This window comes from Semicossyphus pulcher, unplaced genomic scaffold, assembly GCF_022749685.1.
Source record: "Semicossyphus pulcher isolate SPU_LCO1_2020_fin unplaced genomic scaffold, fSemPul1.0.p SCAF_18, whole genome shotgun sequence".
Classification (NCBI taxonomy): Eukaryota; Metazoa; Chordata; class Actinopteri; order Labriformes; family Labridae; genus Semicossyphus; species Semicossyphus pulcher.
Window position 1 is genome coordinate 1,842,901 of NW_027211691.1, and position 19,998 is coordinate 1,862,898.

Below are 19,998 nucleotides of genomic sequence, written 5' to 3' on the forward strand. Positions count from 1 at the left end.
AGAGGCATAGGATATGTCTTTGTTGTGATGACGTGCTGGTAGACATAATACAGGAGCTCAAATACACACAGGAACGTGTGTATCCTCATGTAACTAAACAACAGGACAGCGTTACCTTCTGCATGAACAGGATGTAATCGATCTCATGTTCTCCCCACACGCCGTCTGACTGAGCCTTGTAGTGGATCCTCGTCAGGTATGTCATCTCATCTGGTGTCACCTGAGAGCAACAGGAAGGAAGAGGAGATCAGACGTGTACACAGTCCTCAATAATCGTCGTTAATTACATGCAGCAGCAAACACGCTGCATACCTGTGCCATGGGGATTCCTAGTTCAGCCTCCAGTCTCCTCTGAGCGGCTCTCCTCACTCCGATCGCGTCCTTCTCCTCCAGCTCGCTGTCTGTGTGTAACGGGTGACTGCAGCATGTGTTGGTGAAACAGCCTGTATTAAAGAGGGACAGGGAGAGGTTGTTATCTTACATATCCTGTACATAAAAGACAGGGACAGGGAGTGATTGTTAGGCAGACACAGGATCATTTGGAGTGTGTGTAAACGTGTAGGTTTAAAAGGAGAAATCCAGTGTTATGAAACCTGGCACTATTTTTAGATCAAACTTTTAGTTACAGAGACAGACGTTACATCACTCTCTTCAAAGACACCAGACTCCATTGACAAAAACAGTTATTTTACCTTGAAGCCCACAGGTGAAGCTGGTCTGCTGCTGCCTCTATCTGTTATTATTTAATCTTATTCTTTGGTACAAAAATATTCATTTGGATCTGAACAAACCATTATAACACCAAAGTAACACAATAACTAAAACAAACTAACCAGTCAAGCCAGAAGTAGAGCAGCAACTCCTGTGAGCTGCAAGTTACTGTTTTTATGAATGGAGTCTGGTGTGTTTGCAGAGAGCGATGTAACGTCTGTGTGTGGTTAAAACAATCATCTTCCTCTGTAACAAAAAGGTCTATCTCTGTAGGGATCCTTTCTGTAATGTCGTCACACACTCAGAATAACAATCTGAGCCTGTCAGTGGAAACAACAAGAACTTTTAGTGGACGACCTTTGATCGGGTGCGTTTGCCCTCACGGATTTACGTTGCAGCCATATCAGCCCTATTCTTCGCTGACGAATAAAGAAATCTACTGAAGCGATTCCAAAACGTTTTGTGCCTTTTCATCATTTAGACCCCAAAATCTGTAAATGATAGTGCCAGAGTTTAAAAAAATCATTTATTTGTCACTGACCTGGAAAGGTGATTTTGGCATCAGACCTCTGTTGTAAGAGCAGCTTCTCTTCACTGTTGAAAATGAAGACGCTGAAAGCTCTGTGTAATAAACCTGAAAGGACAAAGAAACTATTTATTCAACTCTGAAATTAAGAAGTACTAATAAGAAGACAGGTGTGTGCAGGTAAACATGGCAGACAGGTACCTTTGTCGATGTTGGAGTTGAGGTGGCAGTTCTTCTTGGTGTCCGCTCCAGTCTTGTGGTCGTTCTCGTCGATGAGGATGCACATCTCCGCCAGCAGCTGCACCTGCTTCTCGTCCAGGTGGTCTGTGGTGATCTCAGGCATTCTGACTGCGGACTGAAGGGGTCTTACGTCACTGCAGAGCACAGCAGAGGCAACAGGGGGGCAACATTTAGTGTGCATTCACATCAAAACAAAATAAAGAGATGTTAGAAAGTTGTCATCAGCGATCAACTTCTTTCATCTTTGCAGGTCTTCAGGCACAGCCACCGACAAAATTAACCCTTTAGTCCTTTAAAAGTAGTTCCTGAGACTAAACGGTACAGGTACTTCGTGTGGAAATGTGACTTTACCAACTAACCGACATTGATAATGAGCAATTAACTGATAATGAACAGAATTTTTGTTGCAGCCTAATACAGAGTCCAAAATCCAAAGATACCAATCCACACTGATATACAAAAGCTAAAGAAGTACCTTTTGAGCAGCTGTTATTTTCTTCATAAAGGACGTTAAACCATAAAATAAAAATGTTAGACAACTTACTCCTAATAAGTTATTGGACCGATAGTTTCAAATCTTGTTAAAGTTAAGATAAAGTATTACAGCTGGTGCCATAACCCGTGTCAGGTGCGCTAGTCTGTAATGTTAACAAAATGTACATTTTAAAATAAAACTGCAGTAAGTGCAGCAATCTTAAGTTTTTGTATGCCGAAGTGAAATAAATACACTCAATTTATGAGTTGCTATTATCAAAGTGTATTCTTACACTAAACATCGAAGTCACATCAATTATTTGATTTTTATAAATGGGCTCTGGTGCGACTTTCTTTCCTTATGCGACTACAGCGCAATTTACTCAGACCGCAGAGACAGAATTCAGTACAGCTCAGCTATCAATAGAAGAACGAACACCATTACTCGGCTTACATTCAGAAGGATTATCCCTAGCTAACCTCACACTTCACAGAGGCCTGTCTTACCTGTGTGTAGCTCTGCAGCACGCGCTGAAAGGTTTATGGACAGGTCTGGGCCACGGTGCAGCAGCTCTGACGGACACAGGTACGTTTGATTTCCGCACAGCCGCTCTCTGACAGGACACCATCCGGAGCACCGCCCACACGGCCCGCACCATCGCCTGACAGAAACAGAACACCAATCACGGGACTGAAGCGGAGGGTGGAAGGAAAACCCGGAAAGGACTTCAGCCAATCAGGAACGAAGACACGCTGCTGATGATACCTGAAGGCTCGGGATGAACTTTAACATGAACGGCAATTAAATGTAAGTTTTACGCAACACCCACACATATAATTTACTGCACCGTTTAGAAAAGTTATTACATCTAGGTCTTACATTTTATTTTGGATTGTATATTTCTCTCTATCTGTTATATTATATTATATTAATCTTGATTACACTTTAAAGCAGGGGTGGCCAACCCTGCTCCTGGAGAGCAACCTTCCTGTATGGTTTAGGTTTCTCCGCACTCCAACACACCTGATTTGAATGATCTGCTCGTTATCAACCAACTGAAGCTTCTCAGGGGAGCAAAACATTCGAATCAGGTGTGTAAGAGTTCGGAGAAACCTAAACCATGCAGGAAGGTAGCTCTCCAGGAGCAGGGTTGGCCACCCTTGCTTTAAAGTATATGCTTTATTGCTATACTATACTTTATAATATGTTCTACTTCATTACCACAGTTAACCTCATATTACATATCTCATCTTATATCATTTTGAATTATATGCCATAGTTTGTTTGCATGATGTAATAAATCAGATTTCAATATTAATACATGTAACCACTTAGTAGCCTATATGTTATAGAGCTGCAACTATAAATTGTTTATTTGTCCACTAATAAATTAAAATATTTTAAAAGGTTTCTTTCCTCCTTTATGAAAGTAAACTGAATAATTTTGAGTTGTGGACAAAACAAAACATTTGAAGACGTCATCTTGGGCTTTTGAAAACACTGATCAACGTCTTTCACCATTTTAGAGACCAACAACGAATAAAATAGCCTAAATGAGAAAATAATCCATTAGTGGCAGCTCTAATATGGTATTTTCTTGTATGATTTTGAAGTAAAGATGTTTTAATATTATTTCAGACTTTGTTTCTTATAACCACACCACTGTGATTTTGCTTGAGACAGTGCTGTGTATTGTTTTTTATTTTATTTTGAGTTTATTTGCTTCTAATAATCTATTTTTTTATCGCTTCTATTTATTTGTACATATTTGTGTCCTTGTGCTGCTGTAGACTTTCCAGTCCGAGGATCAGTACGAACTTACCTAGTATTATTATTTGAGCACTTTGCTGTCTTTTTGTTTTGGTTAACAAAGTTTTCTTTAAATGGCTTGTTCTGCCCCATCAATACTAAATAAACTCAAAGGTATTTAATTTACATTTATCTAAAGAGACAAAAGCCTTTCCTCACATTTTACAAGCTGGAACTAGAACATGTCATAAGAATTGAATTTTTGCATGGTTATTGATTTATAAAGTTAATCCGTTTTTAACATTGTTGTCAATTACGTGTTTTGTCAGTTAACTTTTAAATTATTCGACTTATTGGCCTTCTCAAAGCAACTCTTGTTTTAAATTTTTTAATGCATTTTTTCTTTGCAATGGAGGTAGCCATTGATAACCATCAATTTCACTGTTAGGAAGTAATATTCCGGGCTGGAAGAAGTATCCGTGCCACCCCGTAAATATGCTCCATTGGAAGTTCAATTGCAGAGATTGTCACTGATTTATAAAGTATGTATGTGACATCAGCAGTGTGTACTATAAATAGTTGTAAACATTGTAGTAAAGAGTAATAATAAAAAATATGATCCCGTTCCAGCCTATTCCACTCCATTTTTTACTCTAAACCCTGATTGTCAACACGCCATCGGACCACGGCACAGCCCGCACCACCCAGGCCTCTGACAACTGGACATAAGTATGAATTATCTGCTACATATGCAACCTACAGAGAAATCGATAAAACGACCGGTTACTTACAAAAGAATATACCTGTTTCCGGTAGATAAATCGGGTCGTTCAACGTATTTTAAGACGATATTTTAGATCTGTATACTGAGGTCGAACAACCTAGCCTTCACTTCCTCCATCTGAGATCCCGGCTTTTCATTGGATGCCGTAACATCGGCGTGACAGCCCATTGGCCCAAAAATTGCAAACATAAACCACGTGATGCGGAACTCGGTGCACCAATAAAATACGTGATGTGTCCAAATTTGGCTTAAAATTCTGATACCTGTCAAACTATAATGTGTCATTACCGTTCCGAGTTAAAGTAGACAACATGATACATTTTTAAAATGAAGTTTTACGTGATTTCATATCGAGTTAAGAAGATTACAGCCCACCCTGACTGCTGTTTAGCTGCTTATTTTTAAACGTTAGGAGCCGCGATGAAGGTGATATATTGCAGCTAGCCTGTACTAGCTTGTAGCCAATTTTGTTTCAGACATCCATGCTAGCCAGGTATGAATTTAGTGAGCCAGTGACAGCGGTGAGTGCCCTTTCTGTGACGTATATGTGTCAGAATCATGTTGATAATGGGTCACAAGTCATAAAACTAACGTCAGGTAATAATTGTATAGGCGTTATTTATCATGTTTATTTGCTAATGGTTGTCAATTTAAAAAAACGTTTTCTGTCGAATTTCAGACTTCGAATATTAGTCTCTAGCTTGAAACGGAATCACGCTAGCTGTATTTTATTAACACTGTCCTGCTGGAAATAATATAAACCATGGCTCTGAGCCATAAAGATAACACGAACCCACATAGTCCCAATATGTGTCGCCCTCTAAACAAGAGCGTAACGCCAAACCTCATTTAAAATACTAATAAATTAATGTCGTATTGCCTGCTGATGAACGCAGGTTTATTACAGACGATGATTTTATGTTTATCAGGCTTCAACGGCTGCTAAAAGTAAATTCGGGTGATATACATTGTACCAAGGAACAGAAGGTATTTTATCTCTTACATCCACAGTGAGTGGTGGTCGGTGAAGAATTACTTTGAAAGGAGAACATTTTGTACGATAATGCGGAAAAATATAGCAGCAAATAAATGTTTGGATTCATGTTGTTTAAGGTGAGACTTAACCAACAAGGAACCTATAATCTGAATAACTTCATTTTTTGAATTGGTTTGGGTCTAAATAGGGAAGGCTGCACTTTAATTTGAGCAGTACCTGCAATGACCCTTAACCTGAACTTCACTTTCTATTTACCTGCAGGCAGGTGGTGATAACCTAATCCAACCAGCCAACTAACACAGCTGGCCTGTGTTCACCTGCGTCTCAGGTAAAAGTTAAGCAAGGGGCAGGGCCACCCGACAGGTAGGAGGGATGCCTGTGGAGGGAGGAAGCAGCAGCGGCTCTGCTTCTGCTGTGCGTCACCCGAAGCAGAAGCGTAAAGCTCACAGTTTGTCTATCCGACGCACAAACAGCACAGAGGAGAGGACGCCAGGCATCACAAGAGGAGACATGCTGGAGGGACAGGTGAGGGAGACACACACAGACATGCATGCTTTCTCTCTCGCACACACACACACACACACACACACACACACACACACACACACACACACTCTGACAGCTGCAGACATTCTTGCTGGTAAACATGCAGCTTATAAGACAAGTTATTTTGCAGGAATGATTTCTTGTAGAGCTCCTATATAACATAAAGTTAATCTCTGTTAATTAGGCTTTTGATTGTCATGCTGTGTATTGTGGAGCTGTCATTTGTCAGTGTCAGTGACTGAGTACAGTACCAGCCGGTTTAGCAGCATTATTTTATGTCTAGTGTTGCGACATCCACTGCTCCATGCTGCACTGTTTTTATAGGATGTGGTTTCTCAAGAGGAAATGTTCATACTTTGTTCAACAAGGTACAGGATCACACTTTGGATTGAAATCGCTATTGTTATTGGCATTAGATTTTATGTCTCCTAAATAGAACTCGAGGGATGTAACATTTTTGAGTCTGATACTGGCAACATTTAATAAGAGAAAAATGGACTGATTAACGATATGGTGGCCATTAAAGTACATTTGAATACAGCTTGAATACAAATAGACCGTTTCTATAAAGATTGTGCAACTATTCTGCTCTGATATGACTCTGCAAAGCTACTTAGGAGGCTTCTATCTCAAAAAAACAATAACATTAAAGAATATTTAAGATTATTATATGTTGTAAGTAAGACAACTGTAGCGCAGACCAGTGTCTGCTCAGCTGCGATGCTTGGCTGCATGTGCTGCAGACAGTGCCGAGGGGGTTTTACTGACAGATCTTTGATGTCAACATATAAACCAAACAAAATTCAAAACCCATAACCCACCCTAAAGACACACACACCTGCACTCACACACGCTTACACCCAGGGAGGAGGGGTACAAATAACCAAGAGAAATTTGTCTAAGTGAAAATGTAAAATTAGTTTTTATATTGGCGTATAATGGAAAACATAAAACATACAAATGAACATTTGAATAGATCTGTAACAAGACTAAAGCAACATTATATCGGCCGACAGATATATCTATCAGGCTCTACTTCTAAACTAGTGTGTGTGCATGTTGGTTACTGATTTGTTTAGTTAAAACAAAGGAATCCACTGTACCTTTTTAAGCCGACCAGAGCCATGAAGTTAATGAATAACTACCTGCTTCAGGTTATTTAATTTTCAGCTACAATCGATTTTTGTCCTCCAGAAAGGGAAGAAGTGAATCCTTTTCATGAGCAGGTAACTGTTGAAGCGAACTGTCTTCACCGCTCAGAAGATAAAAGCTGTTTCTATTTGATCAAGAGCATCCTGGTTGTTAACTAGTGGGAGTTGGCTGTAGAGTCGCCTTTTAGATAAGCCGTCGTGTTAAATGTTTTAGAGCATGTCATCAAGTATTCCTTCCATGTGCGATCTTCTGGATCAAAAATATTCACTCACGATACTGTGCTGTCTGACTTTGTCAGTATTACCTTGACCTAGTTTGACCAAAGCCATCCTTAAGCATCTACTTTCCCTGCTTGACAATGCCCTTGAGTTATCAGCCACTAGAACCAGAGCTCAGCTTGCAGCGGCCTGTTGTCTCATCAAGTTTTAATATGGGCCGCTTGTCCAGGTCTGATGAGTCTTTTCACCAGGCCTTTTTGTCTTTTGCCAATACATGCTGGCTCTCTTTATGTACCCGGTCAACCCCCTGCTGCACAGCTTCTACACACACAGACAGCTTTATAAACCCACATATATAACACAGAGGAGCATTTAACTCCACCGTTTCAAAGCTGTCATTATGAGCTTGAGTACGCTGCAGGTTTAAGTGCCACATCTAAGCTGCTTTGAATTCATAAAGGCCGCCCGTTGTGTGCTAATTTACAACGTGTGTTGACAGAATGGTCAGGCGGTTAACGTCACTGTGACAAACTGTTGGTTTTGAACGTGCGCCAGAAGGAAGAGTGACAGTTGAGTGTTTGGTTTCCTCGTGTTTCAGGTGGCTCGAGAAGTTAGCAGCGGCTCTCGAGGCGGGCTGTCAAAGGCAGCCGCTTGAGTCCTTTGTTTTCATGGCAGCCTTTTACGTCTCTGTGCGTGATAGTCTGGTGTAGACGGGTGGTCAGATATTAACCGGGTACTTCTAGGAGTTTAACATGGAGGTAAGACAGTTAATGTAAGTTCGTAGTAAGTTTATTGTTTTTAGGTTTTAGTTAAATAGCTAAGCTTTTACACAATTGTTGGCTGATTAAATCAAGAATAATGTTTGGATTTGATTACTTTATTTGTTTTTGATTAGACACCAAAACTTCTCCATGAGTAGCGATACAATTTGAGATACTTTTCATTGTAAAACTTTGCTGGTCAGCAGCATTTTGTTGTTTTGATATTTGAACATATTATTTCATAAACATTTTAAAGGAGGTCTTGAAGTTCAAATTTTTAGCATAAAATACTGTAAGTATCAGATGATAATATAGAAGAATACCACACAAGAGAGATCTGGAGGGAATAAAACATGCTGACTCCTGCTTCCTACATCCTTGCACAATTCCTGTGTTAAGGGCTGTTTATTGTATATTATACATATGATACAAATATTTGGAAATGAGACTGTCAGCAAGGCGAGAAATTGTAATTTTCTTTCAAATTTTATGTAAATTGTAACAGCATAATGAACAACCATCTGACCAAAGGAATTAACATTTGCCTATATCTACGGAAGCCCTAAGCAGACATGCATCCATACATTGTATAAACTGTTCTCCCATGAGTCATTTTTATGTTTTCTCGAGATCTGTCCCAATATGTTGTTTATCTCGTTATCTCAACAAAGCTGCACCATCATAATGTCAGACGATCATAACTCGTGCAGTGTTTCCCACAGGTCTGAAATATACTTGTGGTGGTAGGCGGGGGTACTCTATTAACCGTGACAGACAGACAGAAAGATGATTAACACACAGATCCACGTTTTTAAACGTCTCTGTTCTTCCCGCTCTGCGTTATTACAAGCTATGATGAACTGATCGCAGGTTACAGCTCCTGCTCGTGTCATTCACAGCATGCTGAGACGTAGTTGATACTTTATAGTAGTTGTTGTATAGTTGTTGTTGCTGATGATGATGTGTCTGTCTCCGGTAGATTAGCGTCTGTTTACATGGACAAACGCACGATTGCGGTTTCTAACGTTCATTTAAAAACAAACGTAATGGACTGAAACTCTGTCTATTTTGTCTCCTCTCCGTTTTGTGATGGGCCCATAGCTGGGCTGCTGATAAAGCAGCGGAGGACAGTATACCATGGTAGTAAAGCTGTTAATAAGTTATCGCCACTTGTGAAGCTAGTTTAATGCTAATTCTTGATAAAGCTAATGCCCAGCTTCATTAAACCATCATAAAATGGAGAGAAATGATGGAAAGTATTTCTGTCGGTCACGTTTTATTTTAATGAACTTGTAAAACAGTAAATAAAATGTATGGATGCATGTCTGCTTAGGGCTTCCGTACATAAGCAGTTCTTTTGATTAATAATGTGAACAGTGCTACATCACATGTAGGCCTCTGCATCACATTAAGGCTTCTACATCACATTTAAGCTTCTACATCAAATTTGGGCCTCTTTATCACATTTAGGCCTCTATATCACATTTAGGCCTCTACATCATATTTAGGCCTCTACATCACATTTAGGCCTCTACATCACATTTAGGCCTCTACATCACATTTAGGCCTCTATATCACATTTAGGCCTCTATATCACCTTAGGCCTCTACATCACATTTAGGCTTCTACATCACCTTTAGGCTTCTACATCACCTTTAGGCCTCCACATCACATTTAGGCTTCTATATCACCTTTAGGCCTTGACATCACCTTTAGGCCTCTACCGCACATTTAGGCCTCTACATCACATTTAGGCCTCTACATCACATTTAGGCCTCTATATCACCTTTAGGGCTCTATATCACCTTTAGGCCTCTACAGCACATTTAGGCCTCTACATCACATTTAGGCCTCTGCATCACATTTAGGCCTCTACATCACATTTAGGCCTCTACATCACATTTAGGCTTCTACATCACATTTAGGCTTCTATGTCACATTTAGGGCTCTACATCACATTTAGACTTCCACGTCACATTTAGGGCTCTATATCACATTTAGGGCTCTATATCACATTTAGGCCTCTATATTACATTTAGGGCTCTATGTCACATTTAGACTTCCACATCACATTAGGGCTCTACATCACATTTAGGCCTCTACATCACATTTAGGCCTCTACATCACATTTAGACTTCCACATCACATTTAGGGCTCTACATCACATTTAGGGCTCTACATCACATTTAGACTTCCACATCACATTTAGGGCTCTACATCACATTTAGGCTTCTATGTCACATTTAGGCTTCTACATCACCTTTAGGCCTCTACATCACATTTAGACTTCCACATCACATTTAGGCCTCTACATCACATTTAGGCTTCTATGTCACATTTAGGCTTCTACATCACATTTAGGCTTCTACATCACATTTAGGCCTCTACATCACATTTAGGCTTCTATATGACATTTAGAGCTCTACATCACATTTAGGCTTCTACATAACATTTAGGCCTCTACATCACTTTTAGGTTTCTACATCACATTTAGGCCTCTGCATCACATTTAGGCTTCTACATCACCTTTAGGCCTCTACATCACATTTAGGCCTCTACATCACATTTAGGGCTCTACATCACATTTAGACTTCCACGTCACATTTAGGCCTCTACATCACCTTTAGGCCTCTACATCACATTTAGACTTCCACATCACATTTAGGCTTCTACATCACCTTTAGGCCTCTACATCACATTTAGACTTCCACATCACATTTAGGCCTCTACATCACATTTAGACTTCCACATCACATTTAGGCCTCTACATCACATTTAGACTTCCACATCACATTTAGGCTTCCACATCACATTTAGGGCTCTACATCACATTTAGACTTCCACGTCACATTTAGGCCTCTACATCACATTTAGGCTTCTATGTCACATTTAGACTTCCACATCACATTTAGGCCTCTACATCACATTTAGACTTCCACATCACATTTAGGCCTCTATATTACATTTAGGGCTCTATGTCACATTTAGGCTTCCACATCACATTAGGGCTCTACATCACATTTAGACTTCCACGTCACATTTAGGGCTCTATATCACATTTAGGGCTCTATATCACATTTAGGGCTCTATGTCACATTTAGACTTCCACATCACATTAGGGCTCTACATCACATTTAGGCCTCTACATCACATTTAGGCCTCTACATCACATTTAGGGCTCTACATCACATTTAGGCCTCTGTATCATCTTTAGGGCTTCTATATCACATTTAGGCCTCTATCACATTTAGGCCTCTACATCACATTTAGAGCTCTACATCACATTTAGGCCTCTATATCACATTTAGGCCTCTACATCACATTTAGGCCTCTGTATCATCTTTAGGGCCTCTATATCACATTTAGGCCGCTATCACATTTAGGCCTCTACATCACATTTAGGGCCTCTATATCACATTTAGGCCTCTATATCACATTTAGGGCTCTATATCACATTTAGGCCTCTGTATCACATTTAGGGCTCTATATCACATTTAGGCCTCTATGTGACATTTAGGCCTCTATATCATATTTAGGGCTCTATATGACATTTAGAGCTCTACATCACATTTAGGCCTCTATATGACATTTAGGCCTCTACATCACATTTAGGCCTCTATATCACATTTAGGGCTCTACGTCACATTTAGGCCTCTACGTCACATTTAGGCCTCTACATCACATTTAGAGCTCTGCATCACATTTAGGCCTCTACATCACATTTAGGGCTCTACGTCACATTTAGGCCTCTATATCACATTTAGGGCTCTACGTCACATTTAGGCCTCTACGTCACATTTAGGCCTCTACATCACATTTAGGCCTCTACATCACATTTAGGCTTCTATATGACATTTAGGCCTCTACATCACATTTAGGCTTCTATATGACATTTAGGCCTCTACATCACATTTAGGCCTCTACATCACATTTAGGCTTCTATATCAGTCGTTTTTTAAAATAATTTTTTAAGTGTTGTTCTTTCTTGTTTTTTCTCTGCAGGACTCCAAGCTGCCCCTCGCTTTACGCAGCAACCTCCTCGACCTCTTCGGCCAGATCGAGCGCGAGTTTGAAAACCTCTACATTGAAAACCTTGAATGTGAGTGACAGAGTGAAAGAGCACATACCTGTCTGTATTGATCCTCAGGTGTTGATTGACTCCCTTTGTTTGCTAACTGATGACCTGTCACTGTGCTAACATCACAGTACGCCGGGAAATCGACTCTCTGAACGAGCGTCTGACCGGAGACGGACAGACTATCGAGGGAGGAGACCCGACAAAGGGAGCTCTGAAGACAAAAGGTGCAGTGTTTCATACTCAGTCTGTTTGAGCTCGAGGCATGTTTCTATGTCATTTAATATTTACATTTTGAGGAGTCGATTGTATGACTTTAAAAATGAAAGTTTTGAATTAATCTTCTCTCTTAAAACAGTGGAAGGAATAAAAGTCATAAAAGTTGTTGTTTCAACCATAAACTAATACTTTTATATTATTGCTGAGTGAAGTTTGTAAAACAGCTCCTGAAACGTTAATCACTGTTATGAAAGTATTTAAAAGTTCAATGAAGTAAACATGTTATATCATAATATCTTAATCGTCAAATTAAAGTGGGAGGATTTTCTTTTAAGCAACATTTTTCTTGTTTAACCTTCAGACTGACTTTCTAATAGACAGAATTGAGGTGCGAACCATAGACATGGCGTGACGTGGACGTAGCCACTGTGATGTCAGACATTGGTGTGTGAACTGAACTAAATACACAGTCTATTTTTGGATGAGTAGGTTGAGCTGGAGAGGAGCGAGTTGTTGGGGAAACACTAAATTATCAGCTTGCAATAGTGCTAGCTTGGTTAAAAAGATGCATCCTTAATTCACAGAAACTGAAATAAATTGGTATCAAATTTCTCCTCAGTGTTTCTTTAAGTACATCGTAGGCTAAACAAGACTGTTTGCCCACAGCTAGCTAAATTTTGACATATTGACAGAATAATTGTGCAGAAAAACCTTGGATTAGAGTTCTAACAAGTTGATCAACAAATACAATCAGCAACATTTCATTGCAATTTTTAAATGCAAAAATTGCAGAAAAATATGTTGTGTGTGTTCCATATTTATTCAGACTAAATATTGTGGACATTTAAATAAATAACCTTAAAGTTTGAGAAACTTGGAACTACATTTTTCCTTTTTCCTGACCTGTTATTGAATAATTGGAGGTTTAATCAAACTGAAAACAAAAAATGTCTCTTCCTGTTCCTGCTGATGTTAAGCACACAACTATAACATCTAACACATACAATATATGACGTGTACTAAAAACTGACTGGTGTTCAACGTGCAGCATGAAAAGAAAACTTGTGTTTTAATTTGGTGGCTTAATTGTAACATTGATTCCTCTGAAGCGATGCATCTGTTCTGTAGGGATACATTTCCATCCTTTTAAACTGTTAATCTTGTTTAATGAAACAACCGCCTGGACACTAATAACACAGCTCCATCCCCACAGGCCTCATGGCGACATCTCCTCTGCGCCGGTTTTCAAAAGTCATTGGCAGACAAAAGGGACATCTAATAGCTGGAAACACTCAGCGCTTTGTATAGCCGTGGTGTGCGCTGCGGTTTAAAGAGTTGACACTTTAATAGGCCATTAGAGCAGCAGTGAAACCAGTTTGTTACTCGGCGGTGAATTTCAAACATTGTTCTTTGTCCGTCTGTCACACAGCGAGCCACAGCACCAGTCAGCTGTCACAGAAGCTGAAGACGACCTACAAAGCCTCCACAAGCAAGGTACCCGCTCCTGCTACGTTAGCCTTTTCTGTGGAGATCAGGAGATTTGTCATGTGTGTAATTATTTGGGCTGCTGCGATTAAAGCGTGGTGTAAAGGTACCACACTAAAAAAATACCTTTTGTTAAATTATTTAGTTTTTAAAGAGCTGATGCAGATTTATGTTCAGATGTATGAGAGGTTAAGATTTAAAGCGTTTGTTATATAACGACACCTCCTCTGACTTCTTCCTGTTTAATCTCTTGCCGATGTAGCGCTTGTACACACTCCACGGAAAGATAGGTGGACCTTGCCACTTCAGTGTGGCCACATGGGAGTTGTGGGGAGGAGATTCATGGGTAACTTCCTGAATGCTCTGTTTGTCACTAAAGCATTGTGAGAGAGTCTGTTTTTAACGACAGTCTGACCTTGACTCCTCGTCTCTTCTCTGCTCAGCAACATGAAGGAAGTCATTTGGGAACAGCTGCATTAGTTTAAAAAAAAAAAAAAGCTTATTTTTTATTGTTTTTTTGTTTTACTATTTTTGGAAGTTTTATGTTGATGTATGTGTATTCATTACAACAACTTTAAGACCTATTGGGTAAGAACCTCATTAATTTGTGAGCACTTGCATCCCAAAATAACACATCAAAATTAAGGGAAGTTAACGTATTTTTAAACCAGCACCCTATTTTTACATACTGTGGTGTCTAAATGACTAATGGGTAGAAACTTTGGAATTGCTCCAGTAGATTTCTTAAGCCGGCAGGCACAAAACGGGCTAATGACTGCAGTGTAATTCCTGGGGGCAAACTCTCGATCAAGTTCTTGTTGTTTCCACTGACAGGCTCAGATTGTTATTCTAAGTGTGTGACAACATGACAGAAAGGATCCCTACAGAGATAGACCTTTTTGTTACAGAGGAAGATGATTGTTTTAACCACAAACAGACGTTACATCGCTCTCTGCAGACACACCAGACTCCATTCATAAAAACAGTCATGTAACTTTGCAGAACACAGGAGCTGCTGGTCTACAGCTGCGCTGATCTGTTATTTTGTTACAAAAATATCGTGTTAGATCAGAACTAACTGTTTAACACACCAAAGTCACACAATTTCACAAGCACATTTACTAATGGAGTTAGTAGTAGACCAGCAACTTTTGTGTCCAACAAGTTAAAATTGCTGTTTTTGTCAATAGAGTCTGGTGTCTTGATGAAAGTGATGTTGAGGCTCTTCCTGGTTTAAAAAAAAAGAAAAGGTTTCTATCTCTGATACTTTCTGTTTGTAGGGAGATGATTCTTTTAACCAGAAACAGACGTTAAATCTCTCTCTTCAAAGCCACCAGACTCCATTGACAAAAACAGTGATTTTACCTCACAGGAGCTGCTGTTCTTCCACTGACTTCCACACAAGTTACTTTGTGTTGTTGTGTGACTTTGGTGTTTTATGGGTGTAGTTTGGATTCAAAACAATATTTGTGTAACACTGTGACGGAAATAAATTGTCATAGAGGTGGATCAGCAACCCTGTGTTCTGCGAGATAAAATTACTTTTTGTCAATGGAGTCTGGTGGCTTTGAAGAGAGCGACGTAACGTCTGGTTCTGGTTAAAAACAGCATCTTACTGTTACACAAATATTGTGTGTATCCAAACAAATTCTTTAAAACACTAGAGTCTCAGAATAACACAAACAAGCGATTCTATTTGTCATTTAGAAAATGTGTAAAAAAAATAGAGCTCAGGTTTAAAAATACCTGCATTCCCCCCAAAATCTGCCAAATTCTAGGCTCGTCATTTAAGGCAGAGCTGTACACACTTGTAATGTCCCAGCGCATATCGGTGCTCCTATCTTATGCATCATGTATGTTATAATATAATATTTAAAATAATTAATGTCAGTTATTAGCAGACATTTTTCAGTTTGGGTCTCTGCACATTCCTTAAAGCAAAGATTGGTCTAAATGCAGCCAAAGTCTGAGCTGATAGAGGAGTGGAAGACAATCCTCGTCCAATCTGAATGTTACAAAAGAGGATCAAGGGCGGACGTGTTAGATTAACCTCCTGACAGAACTGGCTGCTGTATAATAAACAGCTAACGATCAGCTGGCTCAGAAACATGACCATGAACTAATTTTGTAAAGAAACTAATGATCTGCACTAACTCCAGTTTGTCCTCCTCAGACGACCTCGACTGCACGGGGCTGTTTGTCCTGTTGCTCTCTGCTCAGTGTGTCTCAGTGACATGATACAATAAGACTGTACTGTGCTGTATCGTGGATGTAAACTGAGCGAACAGAATGAGAGCGTACATTAACACAGGCCGACTGAGGGAGCAGATGCTTTGCTGCTGCGTCTAATGATAACTGATGATGTGAGCTTACTGCTGTGGTCAGCTGTCAGCCTGCAGCAGCATGCACTCTGCAGGTTCTGATCTTTATGTGACGACTGAAACTACAGTTCATCCTTTAATTAGTTCATCATGAGGCCTGTAGTGACTGAAGGACACATGTAACCAGACCAGCAGATATTTTTAGAGGTGCACCACTCGTATAACCTGCACGTGAGCAAATTGAGGTTAACACTCTCGTGACACAGAGTCAGTTTGATGCAACTTGAAACCATCAACCTTTTGGTATTCTCATCAAACATTCTCTGATATGAAAACAGGGCTTGTTTACAGGTCACAGTTTGATTTTGCCGGCTGCCTTTCAAAGGTCCTGCTGTACCACAAAGCCACTATCAAGAGCCGTTTGATAGAGAGGTTCTGAGAGGTACTGCCTTCCTACAACCAACAACCCACACAGGAAGAGCCCAATTATGTCCCTCCCACACCACAGGGAAACACAATCCATTGCTATCCATGACTTTAAGTTTAAGTTCTTTGTTTGTGTGGATGCACGACCAACAGGATAAAGAACGCAGAACTACGAGTTTATAAGCATCCAGCATGCAGAAAATAAGGCATGAGGCGTCAGCAGGAAGAGTGTTATCCAGACAAACTATGGAGGGTGAAGCTAAGCTGTGCTTGGCCTGGTTTTGATCTTTGTAACATTAATCAGTCCCTCAATCAGGAAGTTGCAATTCAGCAAATTCACGCAATCAACCGATTTCCCACAAGGGCGTCGATGTGTGCATCACCAAATATTGATCTTCATAGGTCTGCATGTTGTGTAAACATCAGAGAGTGTCGTTTACTGTGCGCTGCATGCCAGAGACAGACAGCTGATCCGTTCTAACGAGGCTCCGGTGTGATCGTCTCTCTTTCAAGAGCTTCCTGATCCAACCTCAAAGTACAGTGTCCTTAATGAGACTCTACAGCGAATCCATAATAATAAATCCAACACTTGTTGTCATCTTGTGATCATTATTTCATGTTTCTGTTAGCCGTCCTTTCCTTATGCCTTGTATTGAGTCTCAATCAGAGGGTGTTGTTCCAGCTCTCCACCAACCAGAGATAGAACTCACCGTCTCTTATCAGTGGTTTTATTCAAGCGAAGCAGCTGAAATACGTAAAACATCTTACATTTAATGAATAATGTGTAGATGGATAGCACTGAAGTAAGCACGTTGAGTGTGAAATCACTATTCCATGGTAATTTCCTTTAGTTGCTTTTCAATGTTGACACATTTTATTCGGCATCTTGAGATGGAAATCGACTGGAAGTGACGTCAGAAAACAAACAGCTCGCTCAGACAATAGATGGTGTTAAAGGAGATCAGTCTGACACTGAACTACTGAGATGATCCAGGAGCGACCTGGCTGACGCGTGTGACCGCTGTTTGCAGTTACCTGTAGCAGAGGATGTATTTGAGTTGAAACAGATGGCAGCCAGGCCGGATTGTGGATAAATGTGGTCCAGCGGTCAAAACCTGTATGCTCTTCCAGGATCACACACCTGACCTGACAGTGCTCTTCCTTACCATTTATGCCTGTAGCTGTGGCATCACAGCGACACCCTCAGTACCAACAAATCATTACAACAACAACACTCCAGTTTGGCTCTTACAGATGGCTTCATTGTAAGTGTTTGTAGGACAGTGGATGTGTGACGTGTTAAAACATCACAACTTGCACTGCAACTTGTTAAAAAATCTGCCGCAAAATCAGGAATTTTAGGCCCCAACAATCACAGAAAAAGCTGTGAAATCAGGAGGGACTGATTAAATGATGAGCTGAAAATAAATTAAGTGTTTAACTTCTGGTCAGTTGGATCATCGCTCCGGGTGAAATCAGGTCTGGAGGAGCGGCACCGCCATAGATCAGCGATATTGAGTTTGTTAATATACCTTTCCCTCTGTGGTAGACATGGCCATGACATGCAGGGATAGTTTAAGCTAGCTAATGCCATTTTGTTTGAGTTTTAGTACTTACAGTTTGTGGTGCAGATTGTTTTCCCTTTTGGTGGGCAGAGTTTTCGGAGTATTATACATCACCCTCAGTCTCTATATGTAAGCTGAAGTTGCATAAGCCAGCAGGCGGCTGATATAGTGAAGTAAAATACAACATCAAAGATGGAGGACGCTGTGGTCTGAGCTGTGTGTTTGTGTCTCAGGTTATAAACTCGATCCATTGATCCGTGTTTGATCAAGCTTTCAGGGATAGAGTTACGAGCTGTTGCAAAGGTTTTATAAGATGGCGATTGCCTGTGCTGTCTCATGCATTCGACCAATGAGCATACAGCACACCTACATCTGGACCAATTAAAAATCATCTTTGGAAAAATGAGAGAGGAAGAAACAAACGGTGTGCAGAATTAATGTGCAGCGATAATTTATATTCATTAGTCTGTAATAAATTAACTATAATGAAGAGCAACATGATTCCACATCATTAAATGTCTTTATTGCTTTTTATTTATTCTCTCTTAGTTGTAAAGTTTTATCCCCGTCAGGATATCGGTGCACCTGTAGCTACTTTAATCTCACCTGGCCTCTCATTTAAGCAGCATTGTCTTTGGTTTAATGCTATGCCTTTCTTCCTCTGTCCTCCCGCCTCTCCTCCCTCTCTGCTGCTCAGATTGTGTCCAGTTTTAAAGCCACCACGGGATCCCGCGCTCTCTGTCAGCTGCTCAAAGAGTACGTGGGCCACCGGGACGGGATCTGGGACCTCAGCATCACCCGGACTCAGCCTGTGGTGCTCGGCACCGCCTCTGCAGGTACACCAGCTGTCCTCACCGACTATTTAAATGTGTCAAACACTATTGCATTGTTCTTCTCACAGGCTGCAAGTACCAGAAATTAGAGCATATTTAAGATGATTGGTGGCATCAGATTTTAGGGCTAATATTTGTAATACTTATTCAAACGTAGGCTTTTCATTGATGTTGAACTTTTCTTCTTCTTGTCCAGCATCTGCTGTTGCATGAATCTGTAAAAATAATCGCTCTGTTTTTGCTAATTATAAGCTGCTTAGTGTCTGCTCCTTTTATCATGTTACTCAATAAACATGCATGTTTCAGTGATTAATCCTTTCCTTACTAGTAAAGAAATCTAAGTTGCTTCACGTTGTCTCGTCACAGATCACTCGGCTCTGCTGTGGAGTATAGAGACAGGGAAATGTCTGCTGAGGTACGCCGGACATGCAGGATCAGGTATTTACCTTGTTGACAGATATTAAAGTTATTTCAGGTCTATAAATGACATTTTTTAAAGTGCAGGATGAGATTAGTCTGAGCTGATTTCATACTTTGTATATTAAGGTTAAAAAGATAGTGTGTAATAAACTTTCTAAAGTGTCTAGTGTGTTAGAAAGTTATCTGTTTTAAATTAAAACTTGTTACTCAATACATGTCTTATCATTCACCAACAGTCAACTCCATCAAGTTCCACCCCACAGAGCAGATGGCCCTCACAGGTAAGAGTTTAAATGCATGTGTGACAGGTTGACCATCCTCTGAATGTGCTGTATGTTGATGTGTGCTTATATTCTCTGCAGCCTCCGGGGACCAGACGGCTCACATCTGGCGCTACATGGTGCAGCTTCCTGCCCCCCAGCCACCACCAGATGTCAGCGTGAGTACCTCTCTACTGAACTCTTCACTACCGGAGTTTCTACTGTGATATCCTGG

General features: G+C 40.3%; 2 protein-coding genes across 5 annotated transcripts in view; one reads left to right on the plus strand and one right to left on the minus strand.

Moving 5' to 3' along the window:
* Positions 1-4,587, minus strand: part of idi1 (isopentenyl-diphosphate delta isomerase 1) — a 6,359-nt gene extending 1,772 nt beyond the window's left edge. The window contains exons 1-6 of one of the 2 annotated variants that reach the window (XM_069667612.1): positions 4,505-4,587; positions 2,459-2,613; positions 1,439-1,611; positions 1,253-1,345; positions 313-443; positions 116-220 (exon numbers count right to left, since the gene is read on the minus strand). In XM_069667612.1, coding sequence (XP_069523713.1) covers positions 116-220; positions 313-443; positions 1,253-1,345; positions 1,439-1,611; positions 2,459-2,610 — 654 coding nt within the window. In that variant the 5' untranslated portion in view covers positions 2,611-2,613; positions 4,505-4,587. Of the gene's footprint in view, positions 1-115; positions 221-312; positions 444-1,252; positions 1,346-1,438; positions 1,612-2,458; positions 2,614-4,492 lie in introns of both variants that reach the window. The other variant, XM_069667611.1, reaches the window with a different exon arrangement.
* LOC138596035 (WD repeat-containing protein 37-like) overlaps positions 4,370-19,998 on the plus strand; it is a 26,948-nt gene continuing 11,319 nt past the window's right edge. Inside the window, exons 1-9 of one of the 3 annotated variants that reach the window (XM_069667607.1) lie at positions 4,370-4,430; positions 5,744-6,007; positions 12,162-12,258; positions 12,366-12,461; positions 13,883-13,947; positions 18,948-19,086; positions 19,450-19,521; positions 19,740-19,784; positions 19,866-19,942. In XM_069667607.1, the coding sequence (XP_069523708.1) occupies positions 5,855-6,007; positions 12,162-12,258; positions 12,366-12,461; positions 13,883-13,947; positions 18,948-19,086; positions 19,450-19,521; positions 19,740-19,784; positions 19,866-19,942 (744 nt within the window). In that variant the 5' untranslated portion in view covers positions 4,370-4,430; positions 5,744-5,854. Of the gene's footprint in view, positions 4,431-4,769; positions 5,007-5,743; positions 6,008-8,097; positions 8,157-12,161; positions 12,259-12,365; positions 12,462-13,882; positions 13,948-18,947; positions 19,087-19,449; positions 19,522-19,739; positions 19,785-19,865; positions 19,943-19,998 lie in introns of those variants that run through there. The other 2 variants (XM_069667608.1, XM_069667609.1) reach the window with 2 other exon arrangements.